Source organism: Scyliorhinus torazame, chromosome 27 (genome assembly GCF_047496885.1).
Source record: "Scyliorhinus torazame isolate Kashiwa2021f chromosome 27, sScyTor2.1, whole genome shotgun sequence".
In the NCBI taxonomy this organism is placed as follows: Eukaryota; Metazoa; Chordata; class Chondrichthyes; order Carcharhiniformes; family Scyliorhinidae; genus Scyliorhinus; species Scyliorhinus torazame.
The window spans coordinates 7,701,521-7,717,469 of record NC_092733.1 but is presented as its reverse complement, the minus strand read 5'-3'; the positions used below and the strand labels follow the sequence as shown (position 1 = coordinate 7,717,469).

Sequence of the window (15,949 nt, the reverse complement as noted above, 5' to 3'; positions counted from 1 at the left end):
TTTGAATAATATTTTTGAATTGTTTGGACTTTAGCAAAACAATAAGATAACATAGATCAAACTAAATCATATTTGTATAAATGATGGTATAAATTGGACCTTCTCAAAATCTCACACTTGGCTACTTAGGAACCTATTTATGAAGTGACTTTAAATCAATATCCTGTATGAAGCAAAGGTTACACAAAGTTCTCATGAATTGCGCATCCCTGGTTAGGCCTACATTTATTGTCTATTCCCTAGTTGCCCTGGATACACCTATGTGACTTCAGAGGGCAGTTAACAGTTAACTAAACTGACGTGGAACTAACGGCACATAAAGGAAGGACTGGGCAACAGTCCTGAAGGACATTAGTCAATCAGTTGGGTTTTTTATGAAAAACAACTTTAAAAGATTACATGCTTTTCTGCTTGCATCTCCTTTCCTTTCAAACTAAATCCCTGCTAACTCTTTTTTAAAATCACGTGGCGTAGGTAGATTGAACATAACAGTTTCCATTTTGCTTCTCCGCCCCATCTCGATTCACCTTTTCTCTGCCCTTTTCCTTCCAATCCAATATTATCTACTTCAACATGTAGCTCTTCCTTCTCTCAGTTGAGTGCTAACTAGAACTGAAAATTGGGCAATTTATGTCTCTGTTTTTGTACCCAATTGGAAATATATCAGAACTGAGAGGTTACACCTATCAGGAGTTGGCAGGGTCTCCTCTTTAGAAAAGATAATGCTAATGTGTGACCTGATAAAAGTCTTAAGAACTATGAAAACGTTTAGTAGGATCGACGTAGAAGATGTTTCCACTTACAGGCAAGACCAGAACTGGAGCCATAAATATAAAATACTTACTCATATACCCAATAGGGAATTTAGAGGTAACTTCTGATTCAGAGATTGGTGCAGATGTGGAACTTTCTACCACAAGGTGAATAGTATTGCTGAATTGAAGGGGGAAAGCGCAATAAACCGCGAGGGAGAAAGGAATCTTCTGTTGGGATTGACGAATACAGGTGTGAGGAAAATCATTTGGAGCATAAATACCAATATGACCACGTTGGACCAAATGGCCTATTCCTGTACTTTGGATACTGTGTAATATAACGTACCGAATGGATTAAAGATGTCGGACATCAATTTCACTTAGGACCTCACAAACACCAGAAAGAAAAGTTTTTTTTTTCCTCATTGATTTAGCCTGGAATTGAACCCAACTTCTAGAAATGAAAGAAAGTTCTTCTAATTGACTGCACATCTGGGATGGTGTTGGGGTTAGAAGATCTGGAATCGCAGAAATGGCCTATAGTAATGGCAATATCAAATAGAGAGCCTTATTGCCTTCAGGGAAAATAATATCAATATATTTTTATTTGATTTAGTTAAACTTCAAACTGAACCATGAAAAGAATCAGAAAACATAAAATGATGATGAACAAAAGAGAGAAAAGTAAGATGGAGCCGAGGTTGTTGGTGCACTCATTGCCAATGCCTACTTACCAGAGTGCAAATGAAATCCAGTGCATTCCATGCAGCATGCAATCAGTTAAATGTGCAGAGTTCAACATGAGCTGCTTTGCAAGGTAGGAAACTGGAACAGCAAATTCAATATTTTTCTTGATTCTGTCCCCTCCCTCTTTTCCATTTTCCTTCATTGTGTATTTATTTTTCACCAGTGGGAGAATGACTTGATCCATCACATGAATCAACCAGAAGGCTATACAATGCATCAATAACATCATATAGCTGCATCCGAATGCCTTGAGTATTCATTCCTGGTGAACGTAGCTTATTGCACTGATCAAGTAATGCAATTGGAATAGAACACATTCACAGTGTCAGCAATATGAACCTACGGGTCAGATAATACATGTTTAAGTTCAGAGTAAAGATGTGCGTACTCAATCATAAATGATATGTCTCACCTCCGAGGGAAGAGACAAGCTTGGAGGATTGGAAACATCGGCAAACCTGCTCAGTGCTCATCATGAACAGGGACTGGGAGCATACAGAAGGATGAGAAGCTACTGGAGGTAATATAGTCTCCACCTCAGGGCATGTTATCGGATGGTGTCACAAAGACTATCGCTGATCACAAGTGTAACAGCCAGGGAAAACATCGGGGAGCATAACTTAGTCTACGCACACCTGTTTGTGTTGGGGTGTGGATGGATGGGAGATGAGGAGGGACTGGGGTCTCCACCAGAACCGCTTTGAAACCTGACTGACTCCATTCATTAACCAGAGATAATACTCCATTTCCACCTGCAAAGTCAACCAGTGAGAAATTAAAATGCAAGTAACAAAATAGAACTGATGAACATTAATGAGAAAACCAAACAAAATAAAAGATTAAAAAGAAATTATTTCATGCATCGTTACTGCAACAAAGTCCAAACACAGAAGTGGTTCACACAATTGTACTGCATAATCAACAAAAGTGGTTTCATGAGTACACCAGTTTGATTCCTTTTGGCATGAAGGACAGAATTTTATGATACTCGAGATTGTCCCACTGCAGGAGTGATTTACATGGGCATGGACTTTCCGCTCCCTTCCCCATGGGAATTGGCATGGGCGGGAACGGAAAATCTGGAGAGCAGCCAAAAGTCTGTTGACTTTGGGCAGGAATTTCCAGTTCCACCAGCCCCGCCCATGGGATACACTGGATTACAGAGTGAGACTGTCCATTGCAAGAGCAAAGCCCAAGGTGTGGTCAGTTTCCCTGCAACCTCTCACTCCACAGAAAGAATACCGATATATTGAACAAATAATTTCATTCATGGCTTTTTCTTTTATCCTTTCCTATCCCAGGAACATTGAAGCCACCCAGTTGAAACCAACGCATGGACCAGAGAACTTACAAAACATGACATCAGTCATTTTATAATTTAGGTCAATTAGAACAAGAAAATTCCATTGACATCTGTATAATACCTAACACAACGTCACTCCTGTCTGTCCATAAACAATACATGGTTGACTCCAGTATATATACACACATGTATTTATCTGTTATATGTATATTTTGTGACTTTTAAGTTGAATTTTAATACGTTTTTATTTCCTCAATGGGTAACCATCACCAGTGCATCAATCAATATACTATCCATCAGTGTATATATTTTCTTTGACAAAGCTTTGACAAAGAGTCATGCAGACTCGAAACGTTAGCTCCCTTCTCTCTCCACAGATGCTGTCAGACCAGCTGAGATTGTCCAGTATTTTCTGTTTTTCTTATGTATTTTCTTTATTCATTTTCAGGGTGTGGGCATTGCTGGCTAGGCCAGCACTTGTTGCCCATCCATAATTGCCCGTAGGAAGGAGGTGGTATGCCTTATTGGACGTCTGCAGTCTCACATTGCTGTTAGGCATATGTAAAAGATAATAACAAAAATAAAATTGGTAAACTCAAAGGTCTACCAGTTTACGTTGGAAGAACCAAGAAAGCTTTACATTCCACTATTGCCAATTTCCTAATGTGAAGGTTAGGTGGATTGACTCTGCTAAATTGTACCTTAGTGTCCAAAGATGTGCATGTTAGGTGGATTGGCCGTGCTAAATTGTCCAAAGATGTGCCGGTTACGTGGATTGGCCACGCTACATTGTCCCTAAAGTGTCCAAAGATATGCAGGTTAGATGGATTGGCCCTGCTAAATCGTCCCTTAATGTCCAAAGCTGTGGTTAGGTGGATTGGCCATGCTAAATTGTCCCTTAGAGTCCAAAGATGTGCAGGTTAGGTGGATTGGCCATGATCAATGTGCAGTGTTTCGGTGATAGGGCGGGGGTGAGGGCCTAGATAGTGTGCCCTTTCGGGGGGTCAGTGCAGAGTTGATGGGCCAAATGTTTGCACTGTAGGGATTCTATGTAACACAAGATATCTGGAATTTTTAATGATGTAGCCATACTTTGAAATTTGTCTCTCACTGACCATTATTTATTTGTTGTAGATGAATTGAAGTCCAAAGCACAAAATTAAAGCCTTATACAGGACTTCAATGCCTATCAGCAAGAGCGCCTCAGTAGCACCACTACTGGCTAAGCTGATCAAGTGCCAAAGGACATATCTGCCAGGCTGAACAGGATGCCTGGTGGAGAGAAAAACAACCTGAGAGACCTCGTGTTCATGAGACTGCCTGTTGCAGACGCATCCAACCATAACTATTTCGCAGGGGTGACCACTGCACAGTCCTTGTGGAGGTAAAGTTCCGTCTTCACAATGAGGAAACCCTCTATTGTGTTGTGTGGCAATACCACCATCACAGTGCTAAATGGAATAGATTCAGAATAGATTTAGCAGCTCAAATTAGGCATCCATGAGGTGCTCTGGGCTATCAGAAACAGCAGAATTCTATTCCAACACAATCTGTAGCCCCATGGTCCGGCATATGCCTCACTCGGCCATTGCCAAGGCAGGGACTAACTCTGATTCAATGGAACCTGCAGGAGAGCATGCTAAGATCAGCACCAGGGGCACCTAGAAATGACCGACAACACAAGACCACATGCATGCGAAACAGCAGGAGAAGCATGTTATAGTCAGAGCTATACAATCCATAACCACCAGGCCAAATCAAAGCTCTGCACTCCTGTCACATCCAGTCATAAATGGCAGTGGATGATTAAGCAACTAATGGAAGGAGAAGTTCCATGAACCATCCTCAATGATGGCAAAAGGCTTTGGGTCCTCAATACATCTCAGATGTTGTACTGAAAACTTGGGAGTTCCAGAAAGTAGACATGTCACTAGACAAGTTGTTCCAGTAAGCAAAACACTGGCATCTACCGTGACCCTGTAGAAAACTTCCCAGGTAAGTCCTATCCCCCCCCATAAAAAAATAGAACATATCCAAAATGACCAATTACCACCCCAGCACTCAACTCTCATTCATCATCAAAGTGATGAAGGTGTTATCAAGCTGCTTACTTCTGAATAACCTGGTCACCAATGCTGAGTTTGGATTCCGCCAGAATCACTCTGTTGCAGAGATATTATCAGAGCCTTGGTCTGAACACGGACAAAAGAGCTGAATTCCAGAATTGAGATGAGAGTGACTTGGTTTCACGGCTGCATTTAACCAAGCATGACATCGTGGAGCTCTATTAAAATGGAAATCAACGCGTAACTGGGAGGGGAAATTCTCCACTGGCGCGGGTCACCTTTAGCGCATATGAAGATTGCTGAGGTTGTTGAAGGCATTTAAGAGCCATCTAAGAGTTGTCAGGAGGGACAGTCAGCCAGTGAAGGTGGCAGTCGGCTCATAGCGCTGCCATTTTGCTGTGAGGTGCCATTTTTAAAGGCATACGTGTCGCACTCAAGACAGGCTACAGACCCTAACTCCATGGTCAGTGATGAGTGAATGCTGCATTGAGATGGGTGGAGAGTAACGTAACCAGGCTGTCCCAGGTGGGCGGTGTAGCATATTTACCGCTGAGTGGCTAATATAGAGGGGCCATGAGACAGGAGTCACGCTACTGCCCATGCTTACTCTGACGGGGGAGGGCACTCATAATGCCAGGGGGCATCAACTCACAGGAGATGGAGTGCCTTTCATTTCCAAGGAGACACCAATGGAGAAGGAGACCACATACATAATGGATCGCGGCAGAGTAACCTCTCGCTGGGATGAAGTGGACGTGGGGCCAATGGAGAGTGAGTAAAGTGCATTCTTCATTCCCTACACGATGTAGGGAATACATAGAGGTTCCTGATCAGCGGAAGGCAGTAAAGGTTGGTTGAAGCAGCAGCTGTTTTAGTTAAATCATGTTTCACCAGAAGGTACAGGAGCAGATGAGGAAGAGATGAAGGTTGTTGCAACACTGGGAAGCTACCCACCCACTGAGTGTATACCTATGTATATGTTGGTGTAATGTGGTAGGATTGAGTGAGAAGCCTGAGACACACTCACTCACTTTGTCACTCCCACAAACACACACTCTCACTCCTACACTCACACACTCACTCTCACACACGATGTCGATTCCACACACACACGCACACACACACACAAACTCTCTCACTCCCACACACATTGTCACTCCCGCACACTCATCCTGTCAGTCTCGTCTCCACACACATGCTCCCACCCTGCCCACACTCACTCCCACATACGTTACCACTCCCGCACACACAAACTCTCTCCCTCACTCTCACGCACGCTGTCATTCCAACAACACGCAATCTCGATCCCGCAGACACACACATACTCTCTCACTTTCATATACGCCGTCACTCCCGCACATACTGTCACTTCCGTACAAGCTGTCACACCCACACACTGTCACACCCACACATCCCGTCACACCCACACACACACCGTCACACCCACACACCCTGCTACTCCCACACACTCTGCCACTCCCACACACTCTGCTACTCCCACACACTCTGCTACTCCCACACACTCTGCCACTCCCACACACTCTGCCACTCCCACACACTCTGCCACTCCCACACACTCTGCCACTCCCACACACTCTGCCACTCCCACACACTCTGCCACTCCCACACACTCTGCCACTCCCACACACTCTGCCACTCCCACACACTCTGCCACTCCCACACACTCTGCCACTCCCACACACTCTGCCACTCCCACACACTCTGCCACTCCCACACACTCTGCCACTCCCACACACTCTGCCACTCCCACACACTCTGCCACTCCCACACACTCTGCCACTCCCACACACTCTGCCACTCCCACACACTCTGCCACTCCCACACACTCTGCCACTCCCACACACTCTGCCACTCCCACACACTCTGCCACTCCCACACACTCTGCCACTCCCACACACTCTGCCACTCCCACACACTCTGCCACTCCCACACACTCTGCCACTCCCACACACTCTGCCACTCCCACACACTCTGCCACTCCCACACACTCTGCCACTCCCACACACTCTGCCACTCCCACACACTCTGCCACTCCCACACACTCTGCCACTCCCACACACTCTGCCACTCCCACACACTCTGCCACTCCCACACACTCTGCCACTCCCACACACTCTGCCACTCCCACACACTCTGCCACTCCCACACACTCTGCCACTCCCACACACTCTGCCACTCCCACACACTCTGCCACTCCCACACACTCTGCCACTCCCACACACTCTGCCACTCCCACACACTCTGCCACTCCCACACACTCTGCCACTCCCACACACTCTGCCACTCCCACACACTCTGCCACTCCCACACACTCTGCCACTCCCACACACTCTGCCACTCCCACACACTCTGCCACTCCCACACACTCTGCCACTCCCACACACTCTGCCACTCCCACACACTCTGCCACTCCCACACACTCTGCCACTCCCACACACTCTGCCACTCCCACACACTCTGCCACTCCCACACACTCTGCCACTCCCACACACTCTGCCACTCCCACACACTCTGCCACTCCCACACACTCTGCCACTCCCACACACTCTGCCACTCCCACACACTCTGCCACTCCCACACACTCTGCCACTCCCACACACTCTGCCACTCCCACACACTCTGCCACTCCCACACACTCTGCCACTCCCACACACTCTGCCACTCCCACACACTCTGCCACTCCCACACACTCTGCCACTCCCACACACTCTGCCACTCCCACACACTCTGCCACTCCCACACACTCTGCCACTCCCACACACTCTGCCACTCCCACACACTCTGCCACTCCCACACACTCTGCCACTCCCACACACTCTGCCACTCCCACACACTCTGCCACTCCCACACACTCTGCCACTCCCACACACTCTGCCACTCCCACACACTCTGCCACTCCCACACACTCTGCCACTCCCACACACTCTGCCACTCCCACACACTCTGCCACTCCCACACACTCTGCCACTCCCACACACTCTGCCACTCCCACACACTCTGCCACTCCCACACACTCTGCCACTCCCACACACTCTGCCACTCCCACACACTCTGCCACTCCCACACACTCTGCCACTCCCACACACTCTGCCACTCCCACACACTCTGCCACTCCCACACACTCTGCCACTCCCACACACTCTGCCACTCCCACACACTCTGCCACTCCCACACACTCTGCCACTCCCACACACTCTGCCACTCCCACACACTCTGCCACTCCCACACACTCTGCCACTCCCACACACTCTGCCACTCCCACACACTCTGCCACTCCCACACACTCTGCCACTCCCACACACTCTGCCACTCCCACACACTCTGCCACTCCCACACACTCTGCCACTCCCACACACTCTGCCACTCCCACACACTCTGCCACTCCCACACACTCTGCCACTCCCACACACTCTGCCACTCCCACACACTCTGCCACTCCCACACACTCTGCCACTCCCACACACTCTGCCACTCCCACACACTCTGCCACTCCCACACACTCTGCCACTCCCACACACTCTGCCACTCCCACACACTCTGCCACTCCCACACACTCTGCCACTCCCACACACTCTGCCACTCCCACACACTCTGCCACTCCCACACACTCTGCCACTCCCACACACTCTGCCACTCCCACACACTCTGCCACTCCCACACACTCTGCCACTCCCACACACTCTGCCACTCCCACACACTCTGCCACTCCCACACACTCTGCCACTCCCACACACTCTGCCACTCCCACACACTCTGCTACTCCCACACACTCTGCTACTCCCACACACTCTGCCACTCCCACACACACACCGTCACTCACAGTCACTCCTGCACACACATACACTGACCCTCCCATGCACACACTGTCACTCACACACTTTGTCACTCCCGCACACACTTTGTCACTCCTGCACACGCACTCTGTCACTCCCGCACATGCACTCTGTCACTCTCGCACACGCACTCTGTCACTCCCGCACACGCACACTGTCACTCCCGCACACGCACACTGTCACTCCCGCACACACACTCTGTCACTCCCGCACACACACTCTGTCACTCCCGCACACACACTCTGTCACTCCCGCACACACACTGTCACTCCCGCACACACACACTGTCACTCCCGCACACACACTCTGTCACTCCCGCACACACACTCTGTCACTCCCGCACACACACTCTGTCACTCCCGCACACACTCTGTCAGTCCCGCACACACACTGTCACTCTCGCACACACACCATCATTTCTGTAAACACACACTTTTTGTCACTCCTGCACACACACACACACACCGTTACCACCCTGCACACATGCTCTTTCACTCCCATATACGCCGCCACTCCCACAGATGCTATCACTCTCGCAAACGCACACTCTCTCTCACTTACACACACTGTAACTGCCGCACACATACTTACTCCTGCATGAACACACACTCACACCTGTACACACACATTCAATGCCTCTCTGACTCCTGCACACACTCTCACTCCTGCACACACTCTCACTCCCACACACACACACACACACACACACAGGGTGCGATTCAATGGGAACATTTCTACATTTCTAAGTGTCATTGTGGACATGTTTGGCAGAGTGTTCCTCGATGCCGTGTTGGCAAGATCGTGGCCCATATTCAACGGCACTTAATGCCAAAAATGGGCCCCCATGAGTTTCTTGCCATTACTGATAGCTTGCCGTCTGATTCGCCGGACTCACGCTCCAGTGTCTCGGCGCTAACAAGGGCAGCTGCTTTTAAGTACTCCCTCACCACTCACTCCAGTCAGCAGACAAGCAAGGCAGCGCACTGACCTGCTCCTTGCTTTGTGATGCTGATCTGGCCAGGCCTCTCAGCACGCTAACTGAGAGGTGGCCTATCCTGTTCCCCCGAGGGAGTTGGAGGACCAGCAGCAGGGCCAGCAATGCTGCCTGGGAGACAAGGGCAGCGGCTGTCAGTATGGGCAGCATGACCAGGAGGCCAGCTGTCCAATATTGGAAGACCTACGACCGCCGCCAAGCTGCAAGAAGTTACCACTTCTGTCCTGGCATCAGTTCCGCCTGCTACCCCTGGGGCAGAGTCCCGGAGATCCAAACCCTCACCCCCCTCCATGAGGTCCAGGCCCTGATGATCACGTGGTTGACTGAAGAGAGAGCAGTCACTGACAGCAAGGTTAGCCTGTGTCACGGAGGTGAGGATCCACTGCCACTTCACTCAGATGACCTGCCTCAAGTGAGTAGTCGCTGCTTTATTGAGGTACAGTCTGCGGACAGCTTTCAAGTATGCCTGCCAGTTGCATCCTTAACTTAACTGCTGCTAAGATCTTGACTCCTTTGAGTAGGGGACACTTCAGCCTCCTTGCATCCTGAGAGCCATTTGTAAAATCAGAAAAGCGAGAAAAAGTCCTGATAATTGGCTATTTAACAACCTTAATTACCTGTCTGTTGCTGATGTGTCTGCCACTGATCCACCACGCCCCCTGTATATCATAAAACTGCTCAGTGATGGGATGATGTCAGGGACTCCTCGCCTCCCATGCCTTTTAACTGCTGTACCCACTTCCCAGACCTCCATTCTCACTGCCACGGAGCAAATAAGATTCAGCCAAATGTGACATAAAGCCCTTGGGAGATCACTCTTCCATAGCAGGAGGATGGTGGGAGAGGGGAATTCACTTGATTCTCGTTAATTATGTAAATTTATCCTCTAGGTTGCTAGCCACAGTTCATTTCTTTCAATATTTAAAAACCCTGGCTCAATTTCTCTCTCAATCCCCTTTCCTCCACCCAAACCCATTTAGCTTACGAGCTTCTTCTCATAACTTATAGATCCAAGTCCTGATTTGTGACAAAATCAAACGAGCCACTGTTTCATTAAACACAAAGATCTGTCAAAATGTTATGGTAATATCTGAATCAATCTCGCCCTCTAGAACTCAGCTGTCGGTTGGTTCCATATAAATTATGCCCCTCTCATACCATGAACCACAGTTATTGAAAAATAATGCACATCATGAATACATATTAAATCAAATTAAAACGGAATAAGTATTAATTAAAATAAGGAAATCTTAACTGCTTAAAATACCATTTGGTGTTGTTCCCATTGCAAACACTGATGTCAGGAACATGGTACATGATAACTGTTCTGCTCAACAAAGTGAATGTGAGCAATGGCTAGTGGATTCACAATAAAAAATAGGAAGTGGCAGTAAACTTCACCAGCACAGTGGGAATGCTACGTTTAAAAGTAATGGGTATTTCAAACAAAGTAACAAACTGTGTTCATTGTTACAAAATCATAGTGATATAATCAGAATATCCGGTTTGAATTAGTTAGAACTACGAAGATTTACTGTTTAATGACCCTCATTCTCCATACCAAGGTCTATTGGATGTTACACCCATTGTTGTAACTGAGAATCACAGTTTTCCTCTCTATGTTCCACCCCCCCACCCCTCCCCCAAACACCAATGCTAACATGCAGTATGTTTCCTCAAATGCGCATAATATATTTTAATGCATATAGTTTACTCTAAATAATTATCTCAGACATTTCAAGCAGGGCTCATTCTTCCCTTTCGAGGAGTGAATTTTGAAACTCTTAGAAATAGAGCTGTGCAGTTAAGAAAAAGACAATAACTTCATCTTCTCTTGATTTCTATTAGAGTCCAAATCAACTCCTCGGTTATTGTTGTCTCCATGTCTTCACATTCTTCCTTTGGAGAAGTAAAGGATGGATTCTCGGACTGCTTAGCAGTTTAATAAACCGAGATGTGAGCACCCCTTTCATGGCCACAACCATGTTTGAATATAGTCCTACATGGAGGGAGGATTTTCTGGGCTCCTACAACTCAATCAGTTGGGGAAGGGAATGGGAAGGTTAGACACCTATAGGACAAAACTGACTTAGAGACAGGAATGCTAACACACTGTTCAGTCAGGGCCCTGCCAGGAACGACCTGGGAGAAAAAAAAATGTTGATATTAAAAACAATATGCGCTTTATTCCCTTTCCTTTGGATTAGTTATAAAATTAATACAGATAAGTAAAATGTTGTTTAGGTCATCCATTTGGGTAACAAAGGGGTCAACCGGCATATACAGGCAAGGTAACGGTGATGTTCAAGGAGCCAATAGTGGGACTGTGGCAGTGGAACAGTTGGAGGTTGGCCATCACGTGATCAAAGTTCTTGGAATATACCCAACTGAAGTTGACGAGCCTAACTGAAACCGAGCTAAACTCATTCCACAGTCAGTAGACAGAGCAGTTTGCACTGGATTCGAGCAAAGGTACCACAGATTAAAAATCAATTAACTAATTTGCCGCTGCCCCTGGCCAATATTATTGTAAATTTAACTGGCAAACATAGCATTCAATATAATTTGTGATTTTACAATCCATATAATTTTACATACGAACATACCATCAAAATAATGACAAAAAATACACAACATAAAATTAACAGTATAAATACCACTCACGTATAAGATATAGCTCTATTTTATAAGCAAAATAATTGTCATATTGGCTTCTAAGAAACAGAACTTACAGATTAGATTTGACAGCATTGGGCACATCTCAACATTGCCTAAATGTATGTTGTAAAGATAATATATACAAAAATTATTCTACAACAGCGTTCAATTCCGAGTATGAGTTATTTGGATGTTTTTGTGGGGAAGCTCTAGTCTTTTTGTTTCATTTCTAACCTGCACTACATGAGTACTTACATTTGAGTGCAGGCATCATGGTAGTAAACTGAGGTCCTAGGGGAAGGGGGTCTTACCCTCTCTGTACTGTTCAGACATGTGGAAAAAGTGTCAAAGTTCAGAAGAATGCTCTTTGTTACCAAATACCAGACGAAGTGCACACATTCTGGGATTCTTTTACTCACGACTGTTATGGTTACTTTTTGCTTTCAAACTTTCTGAAAAATTGACTCAAATAAAATCAACAGTTGCCCCTGGGGGAAAAACAATAAAGTAACTTTGTCCGTTGATATTCAAGAATATCAAATTCCCTTCAAGGTTTGAGTATTGGATTCTGCGGTGTAGAACCAATGTGAGATGAACTTTAGGTGGAGCCAATCATATGAAATCTACTTGATAACACCATCGCCATGTTAGTATCAATTAGTTGCCATGAATTGTAGAGGCTTTTTAAAAAACAATGGTTCCTTAGTTTATGTTGTCATTGAATGTTATGGATTGATGAACATGATTCACCAGACACAGCTCTAGTTGCCCAAACTCCCTCATGTTTCTGTGCGGAGGAGGCCAGGTTAAGGCTCTCACCAGAGGGAGGGGCAATTCAGAGGAAGAATTCCTCTCACTCTAGTAGCCTTTCCTTATCTCCGAGCAGCATGTCTTAGGGAAACACAGGCAGATGTTGAGACTTGTTGGCAGCTCTTTCATGCAAACATACATGCATATGAACATAGCAATTAGGAGCAGGAGCAGGCCATTTGGTCCCTTGGGTCTGTTCTGCCATTTGATAAGATCATGGCTGCTCTGATTGTGGCCTCAACTCAACTTTCCTGTTTACCCTTTGACTCCCTTGTCAATCAAGAAGCTAACTAACTTTGTCTTAAAAATACTTAATGACTCTACCTCCATTGCTTTCTGGGCCAGAGAATTCCACAGACTAATGACTCTCAGAGAAAATAATCCTCCTAATCTCCACCTTAAATGGGAGGCCCCTTAGTTCTAGATTTTGTCCCTTGATTCTAGTCTCTCTCACCTCTTCTCACCCTCCACCCCTTCCAACCTTTCCCCATAAGATCACCTCTCCAACCAGGTATCAATCAAGTGAATCACCTCTGAACTTCGAATGAAATTCTATCATTTTTTAAGTAAGGAGACCAAAACTGTAGATTGTACTCCAGGTGTGCTCTCACCAACACCCTGTACAACTGTAGCAAAACGTCTCTATTTCTACAAACTAGGAGGTGTGGGCCACTCGGCCCCTCAAGCCTGTTCTGCCTATATTCCATTCACCTTGCAATAAACAACAAAATTCCATTTGTTCCCCTGGTCACTTGCATACTAGCTTTTTTTGATTCATGTACCAAGACACCCAGATCCCTCTGTACCGCAGAGTTCTGCAATCTCTCTCCACTTAAATATAATATGCTACATTTTATTCTTCCTGTCAAAGTGGACAAGTTTACATTTTCCCACATTAGACTCCATCTGCCAAATCTTTCCCCACGCACTTAATCTCTTCACAACTTATTCTTCTACCTATCATTGCATCATCAGCAAACTTAGCAACCATACATTCAATCCCTTCATCCAAATCATTGATATGGATTGTAAATAGTTGAGACCCCAGTACTGATCCCTGTGGCATTCCACTATTTACCAACCCGAAAATTAGCTATTTATTCCTAATTGCTGCTTCGTTAGCTAACTAATTCTCTATCCATACTAATATGTTACTCCCTACACCACGAGTTTTGATTTTGTGTAATAACCTTTGAAGTGGCACCTTATCAAATGTTTTTCAAAAATCCAAGTACATTACATATACAGGTTCCCCATCATCCACTCTGCTTGTTACTTCATCAAAGAACTCCAATAAATTAGTTAAACATGATTTCTTTCCCTTTCACAAAACCATGTTGACTCTACCTAATTGCATAAAGATTTTCCAAGTGCCTAGCTATAACCGCTTTAATAAGAGCTTCTAGCGTTTTTGCAATGATAGATACTTGGCTAACTGGGGCCTGTAGTTTCCTGCTTTCTGTCTCCCTTTGCTGTTTTCCAAACTGATGGGACCTGTCCAGGATCTTGGGAATCTTGGAAAATTACAACCAATGCATCTATCTCTGCAGCCACGTCTTTTAAGGCCCTCGGATGCAGGTCATAGGTCCTAGGGGCTTGTCACAAAGCACTTGCTGAGATAGAACTTGTCACCCAGAAACCCAAGAATAGAGAAAGTGTGAACAAGCCTTGGAGAAAAACCTAAAACTCTTCAAAGCCTATTTTTAAATAAAAATGTTAGAAATCGTGTATTTTCCAGTTCAGCAAAGACACCCTCTACCAGAATCCTGCAACTTATAAAATCCTTTAACTTTCATTTCATTCTTGCTTCTACATCAGAAAGTGATAGAGGGAAAAACAGAAGAGTCAGTTAGCCATTCTAACGTGTCCCCGGATGGACACAGTGGAGTATTACTGGACTGGACTGGCCTATTGAGTTTGGAGGGTCAAAATAGGACACAGAGTGAAAAATACCACAAAATATACAGATCAATGAAAATTTTAAAGTATAATAATTCAATGAAAAGAGGTTAGGCTAATTGTGACTGGTATTTTCATGTTTCCCTGATTTGAACTGAGCAAAGAAACAAGACTAAAAAGCCAAGTTACTGAAACTTTTCTCTCATTTAAGTACAAAATAATTTTTTAATCAAAATGTTCAAAAAATCCAATACTCCAACCATTTGACGTGATGTCACAGTTATATGATGTTGACCTAGCGTTTCCGAAATGTGAAGTTAATTTGAAGGCTTCTCCAGCCTTGAGGTTCCTCGGGCCAGGGTTGCCATGGCGCTAGGTCAGGAAAGTCAGATGTACCTTAAGATACCTTACCTTATAAAAAATATACAATTTAAAACCTCATAGACATCAATCAGCAAATTGCTATACGGTGGTATGATCTGAAGGAATGACAATTCAGTGATTTCTTAAACGACGTTATGGTTTAATAGATGTGATGGAGTTGTTCAGAGCTGGCCCGATTCAAAGGGCAGCACCACCCTTGGCAAGATACCTAGTACCGAGTTAACCTTTTTAACTGCCCCACACTTTACTTTCCTTGTTTCCGCAAGGTGCCAACCCTAGTTGGGGTATGCATTTGCAACTCTCCAGTGCCATTTGACAATTTTATAAATGATGAGGATTTTAAAGTGTAGTTTTATAGACTAGCAATATGTCACTGATAATAACAGAAAATAATTTTGCATCTGTATGACCATACGTGGTATACCATCACTTGGAAATGTCATACAAGCCCATTAGGGATTTGTACACCACTATCAAGG

The 15,949-nt window shown here is 45.5% G+C and overlaps 1 protein-coding gene across 8 annotated transcripts in view; it reads right to left on the bottom strand.

Moving 5' to 3' along the window:
* The window catches only part of LOC140403169 (voltage-dependent P/Q-type calcium channel subunit alpha-1A-like), a 721,889-nt gene that overhangs the window by 272,907 nt on the left and 433,033 nt on the right, over window positions 1-15,949 (bottom strand). For 6 of the 8 annotated variants that reach the window (XM_072490879.1, XM_072490875.1, XM_072490873.1 and 3 more), the window contains exon 19: window positions 12,633-12,698. The exons of the other annotated variants lie outside the window; for them this stretch is intronic. In XM_072490879.1, the coding sequence (XP_072346980.1) occupies window positions 12,633-12,698 (66 nt within the window). The remainder of the gene's footprint in view (window positions 1-12,632; window positions 12,699-15,949) is intronic. 8 annotated transcript variants of the gene reach the window in all.